The sequence below is a fragment of the Bison bison genome, unplaced genomic scaffold, assembly GCF_000754665.1.
Source record: "Bison bison bison isolate TAMUID 2011002044 unplaced genomic scaffold, Bison_UMD1.0 scf7180017864212, whole genome shotgun sequence".
NCBI lineage: Eukaryota > Metazoa > Chordata > Mammalia > Artiodactyla > Bovidae > Bison > Bison bison.
In genome coordinates, this window is record NW_011494784.1 from 2395480 (window position 1) to 2420419 (window position 24940).

General features: G+C 38.7%; 1 protein-coding gene across 2 annotated transcripts in view; it reads left to right on the forward strand.

Moving 5' to 3' along the window:
- OSTF1 (osteoclast stimulating factor 1) overlaps positions 1 to 24940 on the forward strand; it is a 62203-nt gene that overhangs the window by 22899 nt on the left and 14364 nt on the right. For both annotated transcript variants that reach the window (XM_010844894.1, XM_010844895.1), the window contains exons 2-7: positions 9783 to 9829; positions 16488 to 16538; positions 19451 to 19514; positions 21343 to 21396; positions 22877 to 22984; positions 23884 to 23933. In XM_010844894.1, coding sequence (XP_010843196.1) covers positions 9783 to 9829; positions 16488 to 16538; positions 19451 to 19514; positions 21343 to 21396; positions 22877 to 22984; positions 23884 to 23933 — 374 coding nt within the window. The remainder of the gene's footprint in view (positions 1 to 9782; positions 9830 to 16487; positions 16539 to 19450; positions 19515 to 21342; positions 21397 to 22876; positions 22985 to 23883; positions 23934 to 24940) is intronic.

Here is a 24940-nt window from a genome sequence, read left to right on the forward strand (position 1 = left end):
GGATTTGTGGTTTTTTAAAAGGAGTGGGAGAGAGATCTGTGTGTGTGCATACCAAGGAAGGGCCATGTGAGCACGCGGTGAGAAAGTAGCTATCTGCAAGCCAGGAAGAGCCCTCTCACTAGAAACCAAATTTGCCAGCACCTTGATCTTGGACTTCCCAGCCTCTATCTAGAACTGTGAGAAGTAAATGTCTGTTGTTCAGGTGCCCAGTTCATGGTATTTTGTTGAGGCAGCCTGAGCTGACTGAGGACACTGGCTATAGGTTTCAAAATGACAGTGAGGTTTAAAACTCTCACTGAATTCTTTAATAGCCACTAAAGAATATAATATTCTTCCCTGGTGGCTCAGATGGTGAAGAATCCGCCTGCAATGCAGGAGACCTGGGTTCGATCCCTGGGTTGGGAAGATGGAGCAGGGCATGGCAACCCACTCCAGTATCATTGCCTGGAGAATCCCATGGACGGAGGAGCTATGGGGTTGCAAAGAGTTGGACATGACTGAGCAACTAAACATAGCACATGCAAGGTCTATAATATTGGCTGTTAGGCTTTGTTTGCTTAACAGAAGCGTTTCAGCTTCTCTGTGGGGGTATTATAAATGATAAACTAATATATAGGATATAAGGGTATATATATAATATAAAGGATGTACATATAATATATAGGATTTTGATAAGGCTGTCTTGCCAGTGAAGATAAAAACACAAGGGATAAAGTACAAATTTATAGTAATTAATAAAAGCTAACATGGGTACATACAGCGTCTCAGGAATTGCACATAGTACTTTACATATATAAATTTGTTTAAATCCATTTAATCCCAGTGTGCCAGCAATAAAAGCTCAGATCTTTCTGAGCCATGTTCATAGTGTTCAGAGCATGAACCCTGAGCCAGACAGCCTGGGTTTAAACCTTATTTCTGGCACTTCCTAGCTGTGTGGACCTGGATTCCTTACCTACTCTAACCTGTTTCCTCAGCTGTAAAATAGTGTGAATAGGTAATTATGTTTCAGGATTGTTTTGATTAAAAGTTGCTACAAGTCAGCCCTTTGTATGGTATCTGGTCTGTGTTAAGTGTCCCATAAATGTGAGCTTTGATGGGTCATTCCCTTTTGGATTAGAGATATCAGTGTTAGGAAATTCTGTGTCAGTCTTGGATGTATGAATTCATTTGCCCAACCGGTCATTTCCCACAGGACAAGGCTGAGCCCCAGGCTGCTTGCAGGGCAGTCAGAGGCAGACCTACTGCCTCCTCAGGCTGTGACATGTGCTTCTTTGGTCTGACTTGTCCTTCACCAGATCAGGGGGCAGCAGACTTTTTCTGTAAAGGTACAGATTGTAAATATTTTAGGCGTTGTGAGCCACAGATGGTCTCTGTTATAACCACTTGACCCTGCCATGGTAGTGGAAAAGCAGCCGTGGATGACGTATAAATACTGACTCTGTTCCAGAAGAACTTTATTAATGAACACTATAGTTCGAATTTCAGGTAATTTTCATATGCCATGAAATGACATTCCCTCCCAGCCAATTTAAAATATAAAGCCATTCTTGGGACTTCCCCCGTGGCTCAAATTGTAAAATGTAAAGCCATTCTTAATTCTTAGCTCACAGATTGTACAAAACAGGCACTGCTATCACGAGTTGGTCCCCAGACTCACCTCGTCCCTTCGCAGAAGGTGCTGTGATCAGTGGAGCCTTTTTACTTTAAATTCCAAAAACTGAAATCAAGAATTTTTCTCCATTCTTCTCCGAGATCTCCCCAAGCTGACTTTGGAAGCAAGGTGTCTTGAGATGAAGAGTTTTACGGACCATTGCTCTCTTTCCTCTAATTTTTAACCCATCAAAACATATTGGCAGTGAACTTGTCATTTGAAAAGTCCTGCTCTTAGGGACTTTTATGTTATACTGAGAAGAAATAAAAATAACCAGCGGATGTGAAAATAATGAAATTTGCTGAAAAGCACTGAAAAGTATAGGCAAAGGAAAAAATGGGTAAGAAAGGCACACTGTTAATAAACAGAATCCTCTTGTCAGAAAACACACTGGCTACTGTTTTTAATGAGTCTGCCATTCCTGCAGCTGAAATCAAGACACATTTCAAATTCTTTAGTTTTTTTTTTGAATTGCATAAGAGGGCAGCAGGAAAGAGATGGTGCTGGAGTAAGGAGAGATGAAAGCATTACTTTCATAGTCTTTTCTGCTAATTATAATCTTTAAAGTTACATGTAAATAGAGTTCGTTGGATTTGATTTAACTCATCCGAGAATATAAGTATGAAGGGAGAAACTTATTGCTGTACTCACATAGTGATCTTCTTTGCAAGAAAACCATTTTATTTTCAAGAGCAGTGGACTTTTGTGGACTGACAAGAGATTTTCACCCAGAAGCCTGTTCTGAGCTGACCATCCTATTCATGGGCGTTGGAGCCCACAAAGCCCATGGGAGCCCCATGTTGACCTAACAGAGCACAGCTGTTTCCTTTCACCCCAGCAATGGAAGTGATGGCCTTGACTCTTGAATGCTATCACATAGGCTCCTTCTGTTTTGTTTTTGAACAGAAAACATCCTGTTTCATCATGCTTGTTGAATAGAATAATTTAAACATGCCTTGTGGAAATAATATTAATACTTTTACTTAACCTAAGATTTTTTTTTTTTTTTCATACCCACATGATGTAAAGTAAGAAGAGTAATACACCCTGCTTGTGCTTAGTTACTCAGTCGTGCCCGACTCTTTGCAGTCCTTTGGACTATAGCCCACCAGCCTCCTCTGTCCATAGGATTTTTCAGGGAAGAATACTGGAGTCTGTTGCCATTTCCTTCTCCAGGAGATCTTCCCGATCCAAGGACAAACCCAGATCTCCTGTGTCTCCTCCATTGCAAGCAGATTCTTTACCTGCCAAGCCACTGGGGAAGCCCAATACTCCCTGTATGCACTTAGATAAATGTGAGGAATATACATATAAAATAAGTTCTTATTTTTTCTGTAATTTTCCCTTTTTGAAGTAATTTTCTTCCTATTTCTTTTTGGTTGGTTATAATTATTTAAAATGGTTAGAATATCTGCTTTGGGGGTGATGAGAGAATATTATATTTTATATGTTAGCTGAATTTTGAGATTCATGAAATAAAAGAATATTACCCATTCCTTAGAGTCCTGTAGCAAATCTCTAACTTGATCAGATAGTTTGGAGTAGTGGCTTTCACACTTTTTTTTTGACCTTGACCTCCAGTAAGAGATGTATCTTTTACTTAGTGACCTGGTACATTCAAAAATGCACGTGCATAGACACACACATATACACATGAGCATAGGAGTACACAGAAATTTACCTTCGCCTCAAATTTCTTGCAAAACCTGCCATTCAGCTTTGGGTCACTGACCATATGGTGAAATGCATACTTCAGTGTCATTTTTGGCACACCTTGTATTTTATCAAGGATTGTAGATTGCTTAGGTATTCCTCATGCCATGCCAGTGATGCAAATAAGGCATGTCATTTGGATTTATTGTTTTCTCATGTACTTGTGTCTTTCTTTGAAAGACAGGTATATAATACTCTAACTTTAGTTCCGATATCCTCTTTGTACTTTATATTTGAAAATTCTCTCAGTCAACTGAAAGTATAAGTGTACGTTTTTATTGGAGAATAAAATGTTGTGGTAATTAATGATAATTGTGAGGCTATGGATTTTAAATGTCCAAATGTTATTATATAAATAGTTAAGATCATAGGTGTGAATTGACATTGTTGAGAGAATGTGATCCCTAATAATTTGGGGGAAACCATTGTGTCTTTGTGGGATTGTTTTCAGTGAAATTGCATCACCAGCATTAGGCAAATCTTTTAGCCCAGGAGATGAAGAGGAGGTGAGTCTGGACCCCAGTCAGTTTCTATTAGGGAGGAAGGACCTTACAAACTGTGGCAGAATCATCACAGGCAAAAGCTACGCTGGCAGAACTAGCGCCATAATATCTTGATTTTACACAGACCTCATTTTATAGAGAATGTTTATTTAGTTTTGCAGAAGCTTCATTCAGGCTACAGTTAGCAATGTTGAGGAATTATAGTTCCTGCCCTTTTATATCAAGCTTTAAAAATGGGTCTACTAGAATTTTTAATAATAAAACTATAATCGTAATTAATTTTTGAATAAAATTTCAGATTTATATTTGTTTCCCAGCAGTTCATTCTGTAAAGGCAACATTTAGTTTTGGAAAATGTTGATTTTAATATTTGACCATTTGGTGTTATGTCAAAATGTGTATTTGGTAAATTTCTAAAATAAACACTCATGTCTCTACTCATTTGTCCAGTCCCAGTGAAACAAAAGTTTCACAAAATCATAATTGGTTCCATTATGTGCAGTGTACTCTGATCTTTTCTGTTTTATTTAGTATTTTTAAAAACCACTAAGTTAGTTTTACCATCTGCTAATATGTCATGATCTACAGTTTAAAAATGCTGAGACTCAGTGTACTCTGGGGATAGTAATACCATCTGGGAGGGGTCATTTTTGTATGCAATATTAGGATGGTTTTCTTCCTCAGAATGCTTTTAGGATCTCAAAGACATGTTAAGACTTGTAAAAAAAAAAAAAAAAAAGTTAATGCTACTGCCAAGTAATTTTCTGTAGTGGTTGTACCAGTTTACACACCCACTGGTAGTGTCTGAGAATTCCAGTTGTCCCATATCCTTCTTAACACTTGGCATTGTCAGTGTTTTTAGATTTAACTGTCATAGTCAGTGTGTGGTAGTTATCATAGCCATTTTAAATGAAGTCCATCTAAAATGTCTCATGCCTCCCAACATTTTTCAGCAGAATGTAAATGAAACAGTTGATCTGTTAGTTCTGGTATTTTGAATAGTCATTCTCTTGCTATTTATGGTATGTTTATCCACTGTAGTGAGCTGTCACCTTTTATTGCTGTCATAGTGGCTCAGACTAGCAGCTTCTTCACTCTTTCACCAACAGAGAATAAAGTAGATTAGAAATTTTGTGTTTGGGTTTATAAGCCCCCAGTCCTTCTAAGTGCTGCTTCAGAGCCTTAGTGGTGCAACAATACATATTCTTTTTGCAGACCTCAGAAACAGCACATTCTCTTATCTGTTGCCTGTTCAGGTCCCTGTCCCAGATCCCCTTCTACTCCATCAGCCTCAATTACTCTGGACAAGGATTAGTTTAGTGAAGTCCGAGAGTGTGGATGAGGGGAGCAGGGACAGTCAGCCTAACTCCAGAGGAAAACAGTGTTTGGCTGATGACTAGTAGATTCAGCTCTTCACTACGGGTCTGGGTGGGGTTTCAGAGAAAAGAGAAGGGAGTTCCTGGCAAGGTAAGGAGCCAGCCACTGTTGGTATCATGGGAATTTACTTATTTTGCTTATGTCAGGAGGCCAGCCCTACTGAAATCCTTAGTACCATTCACATGCTAGTTCATGTTTATGAGAGTCACATAAAGCATCAGGCAAAAGATTGGGCCCGTTTCCAGTCTTAATTCAGGGTGAATTCAATTCATGTTATCTTCTTGGCTCCACTTTCCCTTTGTGGCATGTATAACCAGACTTCCTTGAGAAAATGATCAAGAGGGAGGGCACCTGAAGAAAGCATCTAATTTAGCCTCTTGGCAATATACAAGAACACAACTATTTTGCATTGTGAATCCGCCTTCGTTAAATATGTTTGGAATTGATCAGCGCAATGATTTGTTAAGACTTTTTTTTCTTCAATGTCTGCAAAGACCGTACTGAGCTTCCCAGGTGGCACTAGTGGTAAAGAATCCACCTGCCAAGCCAGGAGATGCAGGAGATGTGGTTTTAATCCCTGGGTCAGGAAGATCCCATGGAGGAGGAAATGGCAACCCACTCCAGTATTCTTGCCTGGAAAGTTCCATGGACAGAGGAGCCTGACGGACTACAGTCCATGGGACTGCAAAGAATCAGACATGGCTAAGCAACTGAACACACACACACAAGGACAATACTATAGAAATACAGAGGACCCTGATTTTTTGCCCTTCATTGCTCTGCATAAACCTGTACACCTATAGACCATTGCACACAGTTGAGTTAAACATGATGTAAGAATGATCAGTGAGTTAAGTCTTATTAATTGGTATTTTCTTGAAAGGCTCTACCCACGGTTGGTAAACTGTAATCATGAAAGTCATCTGCTTTTCCTCTTTATGGTATTCTTTCATAACCTCTGCCTGGTCTTTGTATTGTTTTGTTTCAACTTGACTCAGCCTTGAGGATGGAATAAATTAAGGCCTCAGACTTTTATGATACATGGGTTCAAAGGGATTCTTAAAGGGCGAATTCTCAATATTAATTGATTAAAAGATTTGTATGTGAAAATGTTTTCTGCAACATTACATGAAGAGAACATTCCCTCATGTGATGGCCTGAAGAGTTGCCTGATGCTCTCTGCTTAGTATAAATAGAGATGAATAAATCTCCAACTTTCTTCTTAGTTGTATACATTTTATAGTAAGACAGTCACAAAAGATACAGTTACAAAGAATCAGCAGCTTAGTCCCACTCCATTTAATTTTTCTCCAGGTTTTAAAATTTAAGCTCATTAAGTTGACATTGGATATTGTTCCCAAAGTCAGCCATCACTTGTCTCATCACTGCCTTGCCCTCAAAGGAGCAAGAAAGTTCTGTCATTACTGATTTTGGTCACCAGTGTATGCTTCTTTGTGTAACTTCTCCTTGGAAAGTTTGACGTAATCAAGACAGTTAATCTCCCCTTAGACAGTTAGGTCAGCAGAAAATATTTCTCCTTCCATTTAATGTTTCCTTTCTTAGACCTAAGGATATGGGGGTGAAAAGCAAACTCCAAATGAAAAAGAGTTTTCACTTTTGCTTCTGGAAGTGGCACTAGAATTCAGATTGCAAAAATAATGTTTTTTTGCAGCCACACCAAGTAATGGGATTTGAGCAGCTCTTCTATATTAGGGTGTTTAAAAGAAAGTGATTTCCTGTACCTCTGTGCCTCCAGTGAAAATATCTTTTTTGTTTTCATTGATAATAAAAGTAGTACATGCTACTTTTATTAGTAATAATGAATTTAAACCATGTATGTAAAGTAGAATGTGAGGATTCCCATAATTGGTGTTTCCAATCAAGATGTGTGTGGTCAACATAAATGGATGGTACTTGGCATACTGTTCTATAACTTGTTTTTTCCCACTGAATATTTTACAGGCTCTTTGCCACATCAGTGTCTGTGAGTCTGTCTGCAGCATTCTTTTTAAATGACGCTATCATGTAGATGAATTGGAGTTGATTTATGTAGTCCCCTCCTGATGGACATAACATCACTTCTCATTTTCTCATGTTCTAAATGTGGCAGCTTAACTTAATTCAAATTAAATGATGTGTAAAAATCAGTTCTTCAGTCACATTAGTCATATTTCATGTGCTCAGTAGCTCTGTGTAAGTAGCACAGATGGAGAGCTTTCCCATCATTATGTAAAAATGTATTGCTGCTGCTGCTGCTAAGTCGCTTCAGTCATGTCCGACTCTGTGTGACCCCATAGACGGAAGCCCACCAGGCTCCCCCGTCCCTGGGATTCTCCGGGCAAGAACACTGGAGTGGGTTGCCATTTCCTTCTCCAGTGCATGAAAGTGAAAAGTGAAGGTGAAGTCGCTCAGTCGTGTCCAACTCTTAGCGACCCCATGGACTATAGCCTACCAGGCTCCTCCATCCATGGGATTTTCCAAGCAAGAGTACTGGAGTGGGGTGCCATTGCCTTCTCCGAAAAATGTTTTAGACAGTGCTATTCTAATCTGGTTTTCAGACTGCTTTTTGAGTGCATGTTCCTTTCTTTTATTCATCCATTCTTCATCCCTTCAGTAAATAATTATTAAGTGCCTCCTATGTGCCAGGCATTGTGCTAGGTACTTCGATATACCACGCATAAAACACTTGCCCTCATAATTCTTAATATTGTATCAATGAAAGGTTTTAACTGCTTCCAATAATGTATTTTTGGTTTAGTCGTTAAGTCATGTCCAACTCTTGCGACCCCATGGACTGTATGGTTCCCCCTGCCTGCAAGGTTCCTCCGCACATGGGATTCTCCAGGCAAGAATACTGGAGTGGGTTGCCATTCCTTTCTCTAGGGGATCTTTCTGACCCAGGGGTTGAACCGGGTCTCCTGCACTGCAGGCAGATTCTTTATTGTCCGAGCCACCAGGGAAGCCCTATATGTATTCTATATCATGCTGTTATATTTTAAAACATGTTAAAATAGGAATGAAAACAAATAAGATAAAAATGTACAAAATTCCACTGTAAAAATTTTTTTATTGGGATATAGTTGATTTATGGGCTTCCCAGGTGGCTTAGTAGTAAAGAATCTGCCTATCAAGCAGGAGGCAAAGGTTTGATCCCTGGGTGGAGAAGATCCCCTGGAGAAGGAAATGGTAACCCACTGCATTATTCTTGGCTGGGAAATCCCATGGACAAAGGAGCCTGGCAGGTTACAGTCCATGAGGTCGCAAAGAATTGGATATGACTGAGTGACTAAAGAGCAGCAGTGGTTGATTTAAACGTCGTGTTGCTTTCAGGTGTACAGAAAGTGAATCTGTTATACGTGTATCCACTTGTTTTCGGATTCTTTTCCCATATAGCCCTATACAGAGTACTGGGTAGAGTTCCCTCTGCCACACCGTGGTCCTTATTAGTTATCTGTTTAAAATGTACATAATTTCTGAAGTAGTCTTCCCACCGTGGGAGCCACTGTTCCTAATGGTGCTCTTGGACTAGGCGGTTATCTCTAAAGGTTCTTCCAGTACTGAAATTGAACTGTTGTCACATTTTAAGTAGGTCTTTGATTTTGATATTTGTAGGCTTTTCCCTATACTATCTTTGTTCTTATCAATTTATTTAGCAAGAATTTATTAAGTTCGTACTATATGCCAGGTAGGTGCCAGGAGATTGAACAGGTCAGGGTTCCTGCCCTCACATGAGACAGGCTTGCACATCAGTTATTTCTGATACCAGGTATTCTGGAAATGCAGCGAAGGGACATATAAAAAGGGAGATGGCTTGGCAGAACAGAAGATGTGTGCTGTTTTGTTATGTACTCCATTGCTCAGTTGTGTCCAACTCTTTGCGGCCCCCTGGACTGTAGCCCGCCAGGCTCCTCTGCCCGTGGAATACTGGCGTGGGTTGCCATGCGCTCCTCCAGGGGATCTTTCCCATCTAGGGACCAAACGCATGTCTCTTGCATCTACTGCATTGGCAGGTGGGTTCATAGTTTGGTAGAACAGAGGATAGTTCTCATGAACATGACTCATTTGTGGATTGCACTCTGTTGTGGGACTTCATGGAATCATAGATTTTTCCAACAGGTAGTTTTTTTCTTCCTGGTATTTCCTTTCTCTTGGAAAATATAAAATCATGAGCCATTGATTTAAGAATATGTAATTACTGTTAATTTTCCCAGTAAGTATCTTTATGTTAAACTTAGATCTTTGGGTTGGAGAGGCTTTACATAGGACAGAAGCTGAGTACAAATAATTAGGTAGCTCCTGTTGTTTGAGAGAGGGAAGCAAAATCACCCCCCAGAGGTGTGTGTTTATTCATACTTTAATTTAACAAATATTTAAGAAAATACCTTCTATGTAGAAAAAACATTTAATTCCAAAATAATTTCTCAAGAGGCTTTTAGTTAGGGAATTCTGAAGAATATAAAGGATAATAAATACTATTTACCAAAAATTAAGAAATGAAAAAACTGATCATGTGTTTTTTGTTTCCTTTCTTTTAGGGCAAGTTAAAGTGTTCAGAGCTCTTTATACGTTTGAACCCAGAACTGTAAGTATATTGGTCCCAATACTGACGTAAAGGGACTTCCCTGGCAGTCCAGTGGTTAAGACTGTGTTTTCACTTCAGGGGACACAAGTTTGATCCCTAGTCAGGGAATCCTGCATGCCATAGGGTGTGTACTTCCTTTTGTCCTAAATGGCCATGACCTGCTGCAACCCTTGAATTGACTATGGACAGAGTCCCATGTGGTTCAGCCCCCTTCTAAGTCCTCCTGTCCTCTGCTCCTTCCTCTTGGTGGATTATTCCAGTCTAGATTTGGTGCGCAGTAGAACTCACCTATGACCTCTTTCTAGACTTATGGCTCTGCACCCCTCTAAACTCTGATTACACCCTTCTTCTTCCATAAAGACTTTCTGATCATCCCCCAGTGGAGTGAGATGTCTGTCCCTGCTCTGAATTCTACACTTGGCTTGAAATCCTGCTTACCAGCACAGTGTCTAGGGTGGAGAACACAGGGGTTTCAAGCTGCCAGTAGCTTTAGGACCCACTCTGCCTCTTTTAACAGCTGTGTGACCTGTTAAATTCAGAAATTACCTAACCTCTGTGCTTCAGTATACTTTTCTGTGAAGTGAAAGTTATAATAATAATTTCATAGAATTTTAATGAGAATTAAGTGATATTATTGTGTAAAGCTGCTATTACTATTAAGGAGTCATTGTTACTGTTAGAAGGAGTGCTATGCTATGCTATGCTAAGTCACTTCAGTCGTGTCCGACTCTGTGCGACCCCACAGACGGAAGCCCACCAGGCTCCCCCGTCCCTGGAATTCTCCAGGCAAGAACAGTGGAGTGGGTTGCCATTTCCATCTCCAGTGCATGAAAGTGAAAAGTGAAAGTGAAGTCGCTCAGTAGTGTCTGACTCCTAGCGACCCCATGGACTGCAGCCTTCCAGGCTCCTCCGTCCATGGATTTTCCAGGCAAGAGTACTGGAGTAGGGTGCCATTGCCTGTGATTTCTATATTCATAGACTCTTGTTGTTCAGTCACTAAGTCGTGTCGGACTGCAGCACACTAGGCTTCTTTGTCCTTCAGTATTCCTGGAGTTTGCTCAGACTCATATCCATTGAGTCAGTGATGCCATCCAACCATCTCATTCTCTGTCTCCCCCTTCTTCTCTTGCCCTCAGTCTTTCCCAGTATCAGGGTCTTTTCCAATGAGTCAGCTCTTCACATCAGGTAACCAAAGTACTGGAGCTTCAGCTTCAGCATCAGTCCTTCTAATGAATATTCAGGGTTGATTTCCTTTAGGATGGACTGGTTTGATTTCCTTTCTGTCCAAGGGACACAGAAGAGTTTTCTTCAGCACCACAGTTTGAAAAAAGCATCCATTCTTTGGCACTCAGCCTTCTTTATGATCCAGCTCTCCAGCTCTCTTAACACATATTTTTGATTGGTTGATACATTGATTACTTTAATTCAACTCCAGTTCTACTCCAAGATGGAATCTCTACTGCTTTTTAAAAGTCTTAGTTATTATCAAATGCACAGGAGAAAATATAATTCATTGCATGCTAAGTCGTGTCCAACTCTATGCAACCTTATGGACCATAGCCTGCCAGGTTCCTCTGTCCATGGGGATTCTCCAGGCAAGAATATTAGAATGGGTTGCCATGCCCTCCTCCAGGGAATCTTCCCAACCCAGGGATTGAACTTGCATCTGTTATATCTTCTACATTGGCAAGTGGGTTCTTTACCACTAGTGCCACATGGGAAGCCCATTTAACTCATTCGGGTCCTTGTTTTTGACCACAGCACACAGCCTGCTGAACTTCCCCAACCAGGGATTGAACATATGCCCCCTACATTGGAAGTGTGGCATCTTAGCCACTGGACCACCAAGGAAGTCCCTACCTCATTAGGTTCTTTGAATATTCCCCATTTAAAATGCTATTTTTAATATCCATGGTCCTGAGGATCCTGGACTATAGAGCAGTGCTGCCAATTCATTCTGTATGTACTAGATGGTCATTAATGACTACCCCATGCCCTGCTGGCCCCACACTCTGCTCCTCTCCATCTCCCCTCAGTCCAGATGTTAATGGGGAGGCATCTGGCTGAGCAGGTAGCCCCTAGGTCTTAGAGGGTCTTCCTGACTGGTTAAGTGCCTGTGCTTTACCAGTTGTTCAGTATTTTAAACATCATCCCAGAACTAGGTTAGTCTTACATTTGTTTTCTGAATGAGAATTTCTGTTAGACAAACTCAGTTTGGTCTCTCCCCTGAGACCAAGTAGCTATCTTCTCTAGTGGGATCAGTGTACTGCCAATACATTCTAAACTCACCTAAAAGTCACTGAGACAAAGCAAGTTGGAAGGGCTGAGCTGTGAGAATATCGCTGACATGTGCAGTACCCCAGGAAGACCTGGGTCCAGTTTTTTGCTATTGTACTACTCTCAGGAATAGGCACAGCAATGCCCAGCTTTCTTGGTGAGCCACTGAACAAGTAGGACACTGGAAGCTTGTCGCTCCTGGTTCTTCTGGCCAATCTATTTCTTCTCTGTCTTGCTCGAAGGTAAGGTAGTCCTGGCACTCCCCAGCCTTGTTTGGTTCTCATTTCTTGCCCAACCCTCAGTCTAATAAACCACCATATAGAGGTCCTGCAAGACTGGATAGACCAGTGTACAGTTGCACTGATGCAGAGAGGGCAGCATTTCCTATGTGCTGGATTTATGTTGATTTCTGCAAGGAAACCAGTAGGACCCACCTCTATCATATAGTGCTTACTGGACTCCTCTAGGTTTGCAGCACTATCTGTAGTGGAAGGAGCCCTAGAATGGGATTCCAAAAGCTGTTAGGAGCCCAGCCCTACCACTCACAAACTGTGTGATTTGTGGCAAGTTCTTGAACCTCTCCAAGCCTGCTTGTGAGATGGAGATTATACCCATGACCCAGCCCTCCCTTAATGGATTGTTGTAAGGATCAAATGAGATTAAGTATGCTTTGCAGGTATAGGGTACTGCTGTTGATTTTGCTGTATTGCATTATGTTGGGCTAGGGTAGGGAGAAACAAGAGATAATTTCCACAGCCATTGCCTTTTATCCTGGTCATGACACCATGGCAACCAGTAATGGCTATGCAAGATGCTCCGGTATGACAGAAAGCAGAGGTGGCACTGAAGGACAGGGACCCCAGAATCTGCCTGTCATGGTTCAAGTTCAGTGTCTACTGTGTACCTGCTGTGTGGCCTTGGACAAGCTCCTCAGTTCTAATGTGATGATAAGAATAGCACCCACTTCACAGTGTTGCTGATGAGATTATAAGTGTCCAGGTCAGTGCCTGGCACATGGTAGTACTATAAAGTGCTAATGAAAGCATCTGTAGTGAATTTGATCTTTTTTCTTTTATTAATTCTTGGGACTCCAGATTGACAAAAGTGAAAAATTTTAAAAGGATGTCACAGTCTTTCCAAAAATTTTCATAAAATATATATTTACATAAACCAAGAAAATTAATGCCTTGAGAATTATATGTTACCAAGAATATATGGAATAGGAACAAGGATATACATTACCAAGTTTGTACTCATCGCCATAACATCCCAGTGGCCAACAAGTAGGAGACAGGAAAAAAAATATGGTTAAAAACCAAAGAACAAACTGGAAATAGAGAAGTGCTTACTTGATTGTGTCACTCTTTTCCCATCATATTCCGTGAATATGATGCCAGGAATTTAAAAGTGGATCCTCATTGAACAGTTTACATTAAGTGTCCCACAAGTGGTTTCTTAATGGAAAATATGAATATTGGAGATAAAAATCTAACTTTTAAAACCATGAAATTGCCTTGTTGTCTATACTGCCAGCAGTCTGAAGAATTTGATGGAGCACCTCCTTAGCTCAGTTAGGGAAAACTGCTCCTAGTTTCTTTGCAAGAAGATATTTTACTCTTACTAGAGAGTAGCATTGTGTGCTGGGAGCTATTGATTAAAAAGAAAGTAAACCATCCATTCTCTTTTCTCTGGCTGAAAAATAGCAACACTTTTTCTACCTGACTGAAATCGACTGCCTATTGTTGCTGCCTTAGTTGAAAAATAAGTCTGATCTAATACATGGCTGAGGCAGACACCGCAACTGAACAGCATTCATTAATTTAAAATCTGAAATAGCTCTGAGAAGTTTTGAAATGACTGTACTTGGTGACATTTTACAAATCATGCATTTTACCAAACCATGAATGACAATAATTATTTGAGACCATACAATTTAAAATATTGAGGTAAAATTCACATAAAACTAACCACTTTAAAATAAACAGTTCAGTGACATTAGTACAGTCACAATGTTGGGGAGCTGTCACCTCTGTCTATTTCCAAAATATTTTTATTATCCCCAAGGAAAACCCTGTACCCATTAAATGCTTACCTCCCACTCTTCCAGGCTTTATTCCTTTTTATGATGAAGACTAATAACAGGGACTCGCGCGTGTGTGTATATGTGTGTGTGTGTGTGTGTGTGTCTGTGTGACTCTGTGTTCTTTGTTTCTTTTTAAGTCATTTGTTTGGTTCTTTGTTAAAATGTACCTTTTTTTCAAGGGTGAATGATCTTTGTGGAAATTTAGGCAAACTTGACCTTTGTGATTTTAGAAGGTCAGAACTGTCGGTAGAGATGACTGTGTCACTTACACATAAGCACTGATTGAGGAGGATTCATTATTAGACATAAGTGGGCAAGGTTAACTTCTATTCAAGACATTGAAGTCTTTCAGAACTCTTAGAAACTCAGTTACTCCAAAAAAATGCGAAGTTTTCACATATACCCTGTTTTCTTTACTTCCTTACATTCTGCTTTTTGCTCTCTTCCCATTCTTTACTGTCATCTAAAGGAGAGAGAGTCTATTCAGATTGCCAACGAAGGCCAATCTTACTGTTGTAGGGGTGGCCGCTGTGTCCTGCCGGGGATGCTGTGGTGGAAAGTGAGTTCCCTTTCTGGCCTCTGAGTAGTAAGCCAGTTTGCAGAAGGGAACTCCTAAAGTAAATAGTTTGTTTCTCTAATTACTTATTATTTCCATCACACATTGGTTGTAATATTGAGCATAGATCATCAGAGCATTTTAGAGAAAGATTAGAGAAAATCTTAGAAGGCTTTACTCTCTTTCTTCTAAATGCCTATTTGCAGTAATTTTAAAATGTATGCCATTAATCTACATAGGTTCAGCTGATTTTGCATAGATATACTATGCGTAAGTCTAGTGTCTGCAGATCGAAGTGTAAATTCAACAGATGTTTCAGGAAGTGCTTTCTAGAAGAACTCAGACATTTTTGGGTTTCCTTAATCGTTTGCTATTTTATATATGAATGCATATTGCATCTAAATATTTATGAATTGTGGTTGCTTAAAGCATGATATACTATTCATTTATATTCAAGGAAAATAAAGTAATAATAGAGATTATCTCTGAAACTAAATAAACTACTGGTACAGAGTCACATTTACTGCCCAAGTCTGCAGCTGAGAGAGCTCAACAAAAGGAAAATGAAAGAGTGAAGTAAAATTTGTTTCACTAGCATAATTGTTATTTGTATGGAATAGTAACCATAATCAAAAATATCAAAGCCTTTAAAAAATATTTTTCACACCAAAATTATGAAAGTAGTCCATGCTCATTATAGAATTGTATTCATAATTTTGATCTTATCCAGTGTGAAATTTTGTGCCCTACACTTTTCACTCAATATGGTAATGTAAACATTTCCCAATATATGAAACTTGCTCTCAATAGATATTATATATATGTCTGTGTATAATTTTTTTTTTTTTTTTTTTTGGTTGCGTGGCTTGCATGATCTTAGTTCCCTGACCAGGGATTGAACCTGGGCCATGGCAGTGAAAGCACTGAGTCCTAACTACTGGACGACCCGGGAACTCCCTAGACATCATTTAATTTAATAAAGTTATGCTGATAAATGTTATCTACTGATGGGAAAAAGAAGATGTTTAATCAAAGTGCCTGGCTTTATTCAAAGAGTTTGGTTGGTCCAAAAGCACATATTGTCCATGTAATCAATTAACCCTTTAGAACTGCTTGTGGTCCAGACTGAGTTACTGCTTTATATCTTTCAGCTCTTTAGCTTTATTAATGGTTGAATTATTTATTAACTGTTTTCATATATGAGATGTTCATTCTCTCTGAGCATGAAGAGATAAGGTAATGGTTTTCTCAAAATAAGTAGATAGTGATGTTGATATGAAAATGTTTAGATTTGAAGCCTAATCATTTTGGAGAGAGCCAAACTTCTAGCTGTTTTTTCATGGTTTTAATTGTAGACATTGATCCTTTTATGAAAATATATATATCACCATTTGAAATTTTTATAGTAAGAAACTTTTATTAATAATCCTGTTTTGGCATAAAAGTGCCTTTCTTTTATTGTGCAGGAAAATAAGATGTGTGTATGTGTGTTTGTGGAGCTGGGAATTCTTATTTGTTATGTTAAATCTTTGAAGCTTCTCATGGGAAGATTCACCTTATACGTATGTTAATTTGTCAATAATGTTTTGTTATGTGGTTATGTGCAGATTTAAGTATGTAAAAATCTATGCTGCCTATAAGGACATTTTAGGATTTGGAATTTATGTAATTATTTTCATGATTGTGTTCTAATTCATGAAAAAAATCGCATAGAGTAAAACTTAAAGTGTTTTTTTCTTCAGCCAGATGAATTGTACTTTGAAGAAGGTGATATTATCTACATTACTGACATGGTAAGCCCAGTTAATATTTTTTCATACCAGGCATGAATTAAAGATATATAAGACTATTTTTCAGTACATTATTTACATGCACAGCTTTATAGAAATACATACACCCAAGTCGATTCACTTAACACAATTTGTAATAGCATAAGATCGGAAGTAATCCTTATGTCCATCAGTAGGAAAATAGTTGAATGAACTTTGCTGTATATACAAAGAAAGTATTATTCAGCCATAAAAAGGAGTGAGGAATATCTCTATATAATATTATGGGGTAATTTAAGTGAAAAACAGCAAGGTGAAAAAATTGGAGATAGTGTGCCTTTTCTTATCTAAAAAAGGATGAGAGGATATACGTATACTTATTTTCCTCAATTTAAAATAAAAAGTCAACGGAAGAGTTACACATTTTTAAAAAGTAGTTTCCTCTCTGAAAGGAAAGGGAAATAGAATGGAGGAAATATATAGACGGAATAGAGACTTGTAAAAAAATTACATCTTGTTTTGGAGAGCACACTTTGTAATCCTGTAAAACTTTTGTGTAGTTATAAAATTGAATGATAAAAAAGCAGTACCTGAAAATGAAAAGCAGAATGAATCAAATGAACTTAGTTGTATCCCAGAGAGGTAGAACACACAGAAAGGAACTATTTCAATTGACTTTAAAACTCGGCATTTTGACTGAATATCTCTAGTCAAATAATATAAGGAACAGAAAGAACTGCCGCCCCCACATTATAGACTGTTTTTAATCATGATGTTGTTGGAGAAATGTTGGTATTGTTATTCTGAGATTGCTGCAAGCATGTTGCAGTTTAGGGCAAATGAGTCATTAGGTCAATGATGTAGAAAACTGGGAGTTTCAGTCTGCAAGAAAGGGTATATAGATAGATATAAGATCAATGAACTTAAGTAGCTTTACATTTGAATTCAAAGTGTGTTGTTTTTTACCTAAAAGAAACAAAAATATTTCTTAATCTGTCCTTTGAATAGGTGAAAAAAAAAAAAAAAAAGACCATCCTGATAATAATATATTTCCCATTAAAAGAAAAAAAGTTCTTTTGAAAAATGTCTGGTACTAGGTTGAGAGCAGCAGAGGTATAAGATAAGCCCAGGACATCTTCCTATTAGAAAGCAAGGAAGCCAGCAAAGACTATGAGGGTCACACTGGAAAAACACTGGAACTAAATAGAAGAGGCTGCCACTAGTCAAAGATAGGACAATTTTAGCAATCAGTTAGGGCAACAATCCCAAGGATTGAAATACATCTACTCTGTTTAAATTCATGAGCTCCTAATGGTACTTAAAAACAAAACTAAACATCATTGGTCAACCTGAGAGAATGCTAGGGAACCAACTTTTTATTCTGGCAACTGTTAAGGAAAAGAATCAATATTTGTTCTGCCTTTTCTTTATGAACTTTATCTCCGGGTCACGTGAGAGTTGATGAGGAAAAGTTTGTCTTTAAAGTAATATTCTAGTTATTTAAGGGCTTCCCTGGTGGCTCAGCAGTAAAAAAATCCACCTGCAATGCAGGAGACACAGGTTCAATTCCTGGGTCGGGAAGATCCCCTGGAGGAGGAAATGGCAATCTCATGAACAGGAGAGCCTGCCGGGCTACAGTCCACGGGTTTCCGAAGAGTCAGACACAGCTTAGGCACTGAGCATGCAAGTGCATACTAGTTATTTAAATGAAGAAGGAATGATAGAATTAGAATGTCACCATTTGCAAGCCTTATGAAATAATGGATCCAGATGCTCATCATTGGTTACTAATGCTACAAATAGAGAGACCTAGACACTGAATGTCTCCTGATGGAAGAATCAATGCTACAGATGAAATAATCTTGCTGAAGTTGAATCTGAATCTAATTAAGCCTTTAGAACTAATCAACACTTTTTAAACAATACAAGGTGCAAAGGAGCACATTTTTTTTATAACAAGGGATGCAACATGCAAAATCCAGACTATTTGAAACTCTTCAGAACAAACTATTTTCTTCAACAAGCATATTGTGAAGGAGTGAAAAAAAAAATAAGTGAAGGGGGAAAATATAGACTAAAAGAGACGTAAGAGACAAATCATCCAGTCATAGTGTTTGGCCTTATTATGAGACATATCAGAAAATTTGAATATTGTACATATTTGATGATATTAAGGAATTGTGGAAAAAACTCTAAGCTGTGATAATGGTATTATCATTATGTCTTTGAGAAAGTCCTTATCTTTTAGAGAATCATATTGAAATATTTACAGATAAAGAAGATGATGTCTAGAATTTATTTCAGAATAATCTGAAGGGGAGGGGAGTTGTAAGTGAGGTAATACATTAAACAGTATTGGCTATGAGTAAATAATTCATGCAGTTAAGAAATGGCTATGTGTAGGTTCCATACAGGTTTGCATTTTTTTTTATGATTAAAAAGTTACCAAAAAAAAACAAAAGTGAAATAAAGAGATCTTTAGAAAATCAAATATATGTATATCTTGAGACTAAGAAATTAGACTTTGGGCAAAAAAAATCCTATAGATAGTCTGAACTAAACATAATTGTTTTACTTCTCTTTCATATTATCTTTGTGTGATTTGTTTGAACATTGGAACTCTTCGATTGAAGTGTATTTGATTTGTTACAGGCAGATGTGTGTATATTTGTAATTTAATGATAAAGGGAATGGATAACCATAAGTAAGGAAACAAGAAGCTTGATCAATGTGACCAGGGCCGATGGAATTACTGTTCAAAGCAGTAACTCCACATTTGAATTGGAAGCGTGTATTTTATCTAAAAGAAGACAAAAATATCTCTTGCTCTAGCCTTTGAAAAGGCTAAAATGAGGCCAGTATGAGCCACATGGTTTTAATAGTGATTGAATGTAAACTGGATTTGGTGCCACTTAATTTAACTCTTCTTTCACCAGAGTGATACCAATTGGTGGAAAGGTACCTGCAAAGGCAGGACTGGACTGATCCCAAGCAACTATGGTAAGATGGCTGCAGTGGCTTTCTTGGGCTATATTCTGTGCATTCTCGATTATCTGGTTCCTGAGACCTTTCTGCTTTCTCCTATGGCTGAGAAATTGATGGAGTCATTGCTAGTCTGAGACATTTTCTACTCTGAGCCTTCTCTTAATAGAGTGGTCATGGACCCTGGAGGTGCTTGAACTTGACTCTTTGGCTTAAGAAAATGCCCATTGTAACATTCTTGAAAGAACTTAAGGTTTCCAGGGAAATGCTTTTGGCTTTACTTTATTCAAGGTTAGAACATTTTTCTTTTTTTTTACTTTCTCTTTTGTTTTTTAGACTAGCCCTTTCTTTAGTAAGTTACTTTGCCTTGTTATGTTAATTAATGTCTGGGGCAGTGATGTTCATTAAATGAATAATAGCACAGTGAGACGTGGGCCCTTGCCATGAAGCCACTTCTAGTTGCAAGGAGGACAAAGCAGACTTTGATAGAAATCTGCAAAGTAAAAAGTGTACACAAATTGATAAACCAAGGGTCCTGGTTTTTAATTCTTCTTCTACTCCTAACAATGAGGGACCTTACTTAAGGGACTTATCTGGTGCCCGTGGGACCATTTCTCCATCTGTATCATGAGAAGTTTGATTCAAATCACTTCCAAGGTTCCTTTGGACATTTTAATTAGATGTATCCTTGGACCAATAGTGCTTGCATCAGGCACTAGTTCCAAACACTGTAAGGTGACTTACGAAATTTCTAGGAAGCACTTCACAGTTCCTAGGGGAGGAGAGGGGAAAGGAGGAGAGGGGAAGGTTGCAAAGGAGAGGAGGGGAGGGGAGGAGACAGAGGAAAGGAGTGGAGGGGAGCAAAGGGGAGGGAGAAGGGAAATGAGTGAGGCTAAGCCCTTCACACAGGGGCCTCACTTACCTGGTCTAAGGGCCATATCATTCTGGATTTTAAAAGGCTTTAAACATTTCTACACTCCTCTTTGAAATCCCAAATAAACAACTTCTGTGCACTCCCTTCCCAGCTGCTCAGAGACACCGAGGGTGCAATATGTTCCTCAGTTGCTAGATCCCTGGTAGCCAAGGGAGTGTCCAGTTACAGCCCTCTGGTGGGAGGGGTGCATCTGAAGTCTCATTTGAGCAACAGTCTTCATGTGGTCACTCCTGCTGATTCTGTGACAGCAGTGAACACACCTTTCTTAGAGGCATGTAGGCGTGCTGATTGTGCTGATTGCCCTTTCTGAATACAGAAAGCAAAATATTTCTGCTTTGCCCCACCCCTCTTATGCATGCATACAAGGGAAACAATTATTTTCAGCCATCTTCAAAGCAGGGTGTTTTTAAAGAATGTAAAAATGAATCTCGAATGCTTTTGCAGTTTCCTGACTAAATTTCTTGTTGAAATATTTGAGCAAGCTAGTATGCAGGCCTTGGATCTGTGTGTTTTTATTTATTGTTGTTCAATTGTCCAGTAGTGTCCAACTACTGCGACCCCATGGACTGCAGCCTACCAGGCCTCCCTGTCCCTCACCATCTCCCGGAGTTTGCCCAAGTTCATGTCCGTTGTTTTTATTTATACTTCGAATTAATTACTGCACTTATTTCTGTTTATACTCCCAGTTAATTGTGTTATTGTCTTAACTTGGTTTCTTTTGACACATTTAGCTTCTTTCAAAGCATAAAACATCACTTTTATTTTCTGCCATTTTTAAAATCCACAGTAAGTCAGGGTAACTGTATGGTGGAAAGATCCTGGCATTTCTGAAGCTTGGGTACTAAGCTGGTTTCACGGAATCCTTTGAGTGGCCTTCTCAGCATTGATTTGCACTTTTTCTTTTCAATCTAGTGGCTGAGCAGGCAGAATCCATTGACAACCCATTGCATGAAGCTGCAAAAAGAGGTAGGTATGATTCTTTTTGATTGAGATAAACAGTACTGTAAAACACACAGATAATAATTATATAGTTTGATGACTTTTGACAAATGTATACACCCGTGTAACCAACACCCAGGTCAAGATCCAGAACATTTGCATTATCCCAGAAAGTTCCTTTCCTAGTTAAATCCTTGCCTCCCACAAAGACAGGCTCCATTCTGCCTTCTTTCACTTTACAGAAATGTGTGATTTTAATTTTTAAAATGTCAACAAATATTTTTGAGCCCCTTACCTGCCTTGTGCTTAGTGGCAAGTGGAAAGGCATGGTCTGTGACTTTCAGAGCTTAGAATCTAGCAGGCAGAGATGTGTGTAGCACATCTTTACAAGACGTGATAAGGACCGTTGTTGAAGTGTGGGTCAGTTAAACAGGCTCTAGAGGCCAGAGTGAGTAACTGGCCTCATTCTGGGCAGAGGGTTGGGGCTTCTCAGGGGTCTAGGCTCTGGGAGAGTGTTGGTATAGGGCTGGTATGTATGGGAGGATGGATTTGGGGAGGAAGGGAGCCACCGGAGATGGGATTTGAATTGGGCTGGCCAAAAAGTGTTTGGATTTTTTCTGTAAGATGTTATAGAGTACATGGGACTTGATCCTATTGATCAGTGGTTCTCCACTGAAGGGTAATTCCTCTCTTCAGACTTTGGGCCATTTGGCAGTATCTCGAGGGATGCTGGCACCTTTTGGGTACAGGCTGGGGGTGTCACTCAACACCCTGCAGTGCACGGCACTGCTCCCATAACAGAGAATCCTCCAATGCCAAGTGTCAGTTTGGGCCACTGTTGAGAACCCTGCCCTAAGATAATGGGGGGTTTTTGTCAGGCTACAGTAAGCTCCCATTTAATTTTAGATTTTCTTGAAATCTGAGTATATAAAAGGAAATTATTGGTTTAGGATTATGTGTAAATATAACTACTAAATTGACATTTTAAAATTTCTAGATATTTAAAAAAAATTTTTTTAAGTAAATATTTAGGGCATTTAGCCAGAGGATTTTAAATTAATAGCTATACTTTAACATAAAGAACAGCACTTAGAGTAGGTTATTTAGTTTTTATGTCCTTGTAGGAACTGAAAGTGTGTTTTAAATATGAATATGAGTAGTGTCTGCTTGTTCTTAGGTTTGATTGTTTTTTTTTTTCCTCCTCAAAGTTTTAGGAGTTCACAAAGGAAAAACAGTTTTTTCCACAGTGTAAAAATACCTTAAATAGACCCATTTTAGCAACTGTTCCCATTAACCTACCATTAAAAATTGATGTGAATGCTTTCCATTAATAAACTGGAAGTCAAGATGCACCATAGAGAATGCATTACAAGGGCAGGTTTTAATTTCAGACTTGCTGACTAATCCTTTGCAAATACAAATTTAGGCAGGATGAAATTGATTTAAAAGCAAAACAAAAAAATGAGAATATTTTTCATGTGTTTTTATAATTATAAAACATTTTCAGGCAACTTGAGCTGGTTGAGAGAGTGTCTGGACAACCGAGTGGGTGTTAACGGTTTGGACAAAGCTGGAAGCACTGCCCTCTACTGGGCTTGTCACGGGGGTCACAGAGGTATTGCGTTTTGTTTGTTACCGTGAATGTCTTTGCCACTGAAAATGTGCTTCATCCAGGGGAGCCAGAGTTACAGAAATGAAAAAGAAAACTTGCTTATTCTTTTTAAATTCTTCCGAACATCAGCCTTTTAAAAGCCCAGTTCCTGAAAGTTCTGTAAAACTGTAGGTGGAATGTGACTGGTCAGCCTCACTGTGGGCACCTTTCCACTTAAAAGAGTGAAAGCTTCCTTTCCTCTCTCAGGCTTGGAAGAGCAACAGGAAAACAACAGTAATAGAAAAACACACCCCACTGTCTAACCTCACTGAAACAAGGGCCACAATTGACTCCTCTGGCTTAGTTTATCCCCCAAAGCTTTTACGATTTACATTCTAAGTTTAAGGTTTAGGAGAAAGACAGCATTTGCTTGAGTTGGTGATTCAGTTGATAACTTTCTCTCTTACAATAAATAATAATGACAGATGGAATTTCTGGATGTATTTCAGCCTGGTGGAGAATCTACCGCAACCTACTCTCTTGCTCCCTCTCCCTACAACACACAGAAAATAATCCCAATAGTATTGGGAAACAAAGAATCCAAAAAGTTAAATAGCATGGCCAAAGGAAAATTTAAGCACAAATTAGTGATATGAATTTTAGGTACCCCAGCAAGTGTAAAAATATTCCTATCACAGATGTCATGTGACAATGCAAAAGCCAAAATATTTGAAAAAAATTATCCCTAAATAATTCTGTTTTTTAGAGTCTTATGTCTTCTATTTACATAAAGGTTGAAAAATTTGTGATAAGGAGTTTTTTGAAGATTCTTCTAAAAAGAATCCTTTTAAAATTATTATACAGAGTCTTATCAGGCTTTTATTCCCATTCTTTAAAAAAGATTGTTTCTATTTGAATTTCAGATATAGTGGAAATGCTGTTTACTCAACCAAACATTGAACTGAACCAACAGGTGAGTTTGCTTACATAGAAATCGTTTAACCCGCTTGCCTTGCTCTCATAGTACAGCTTATAGGTGTGTAAAATCCTGTCGACGTCTTGAAACTCAATTTTTCCCATTTATTATCTTTCATAAAACTTTTAATCTAAATACTTCAAGCACATAGTTAAAAATTATTTTTGCATTAAAGTGCAAACTGTATAAAGCTCAGAATGCCTGCCACACTCCTCCTAGTATATCACTTTAAGCTTTTGGTGCTTTCCTCTTAATCTTCACATTACTGAGAAATATGTTTGTGGAGCTGTCTCACAATTCACCATCTTCATAAGTGTTTTGGGATCCTATCTGGTAGGTAGAGCGATCCATACTTGTCAACAGCCTGTCATCTTCCACCACCCAACTTCCAATCTCTCCTCCTTTGGTTCTCCTAATATATCATAATTTTTGGTTATATTACTATATGATGCTCATGGTATTGTGGCTGTTTCAATATTGTTCGCTGTTTATATAATTTCTTTTGTTTCTGTATTTATAGCCTTTTATTTAGTACTTTTTTTTTGTATCCAACAAAGACCTCTACACTGTTTTGTACTCTTTTGATATACTTTTCTAAAATGTATATGATAGTTGCTTTCTTGTTTTTCTTTCTGGAATCATACTGAAGGCCTCCATCTTCATCCTCTGATTGGAGCAACTTGATCTCTACTACTCTTTGATGTCTTCCTGGGAAACCCTTCACTGCCCTCCTGTGTTGTGTCCTCACTTTTCTAAACCCTGTGTCTTCCATTAGTTAAAGAACACCTTCAATAGCTTCCTGAGAAAGGGGAGCTTGGGCTTGATTATTTGGCTGATAGAATTCTGGGTTGAATCACTTGTATTTTTGAGCATGAACAGTAATAATTCAGCACTCTTTTTCGACCACCGACTGCCTCACTGTTTGGCCTGAGCACACCTACCAACTCCACCGTGGTGACGACAGAATGGCACAGATTGCTTCTGGAAAGCAACATTTTTTTGTA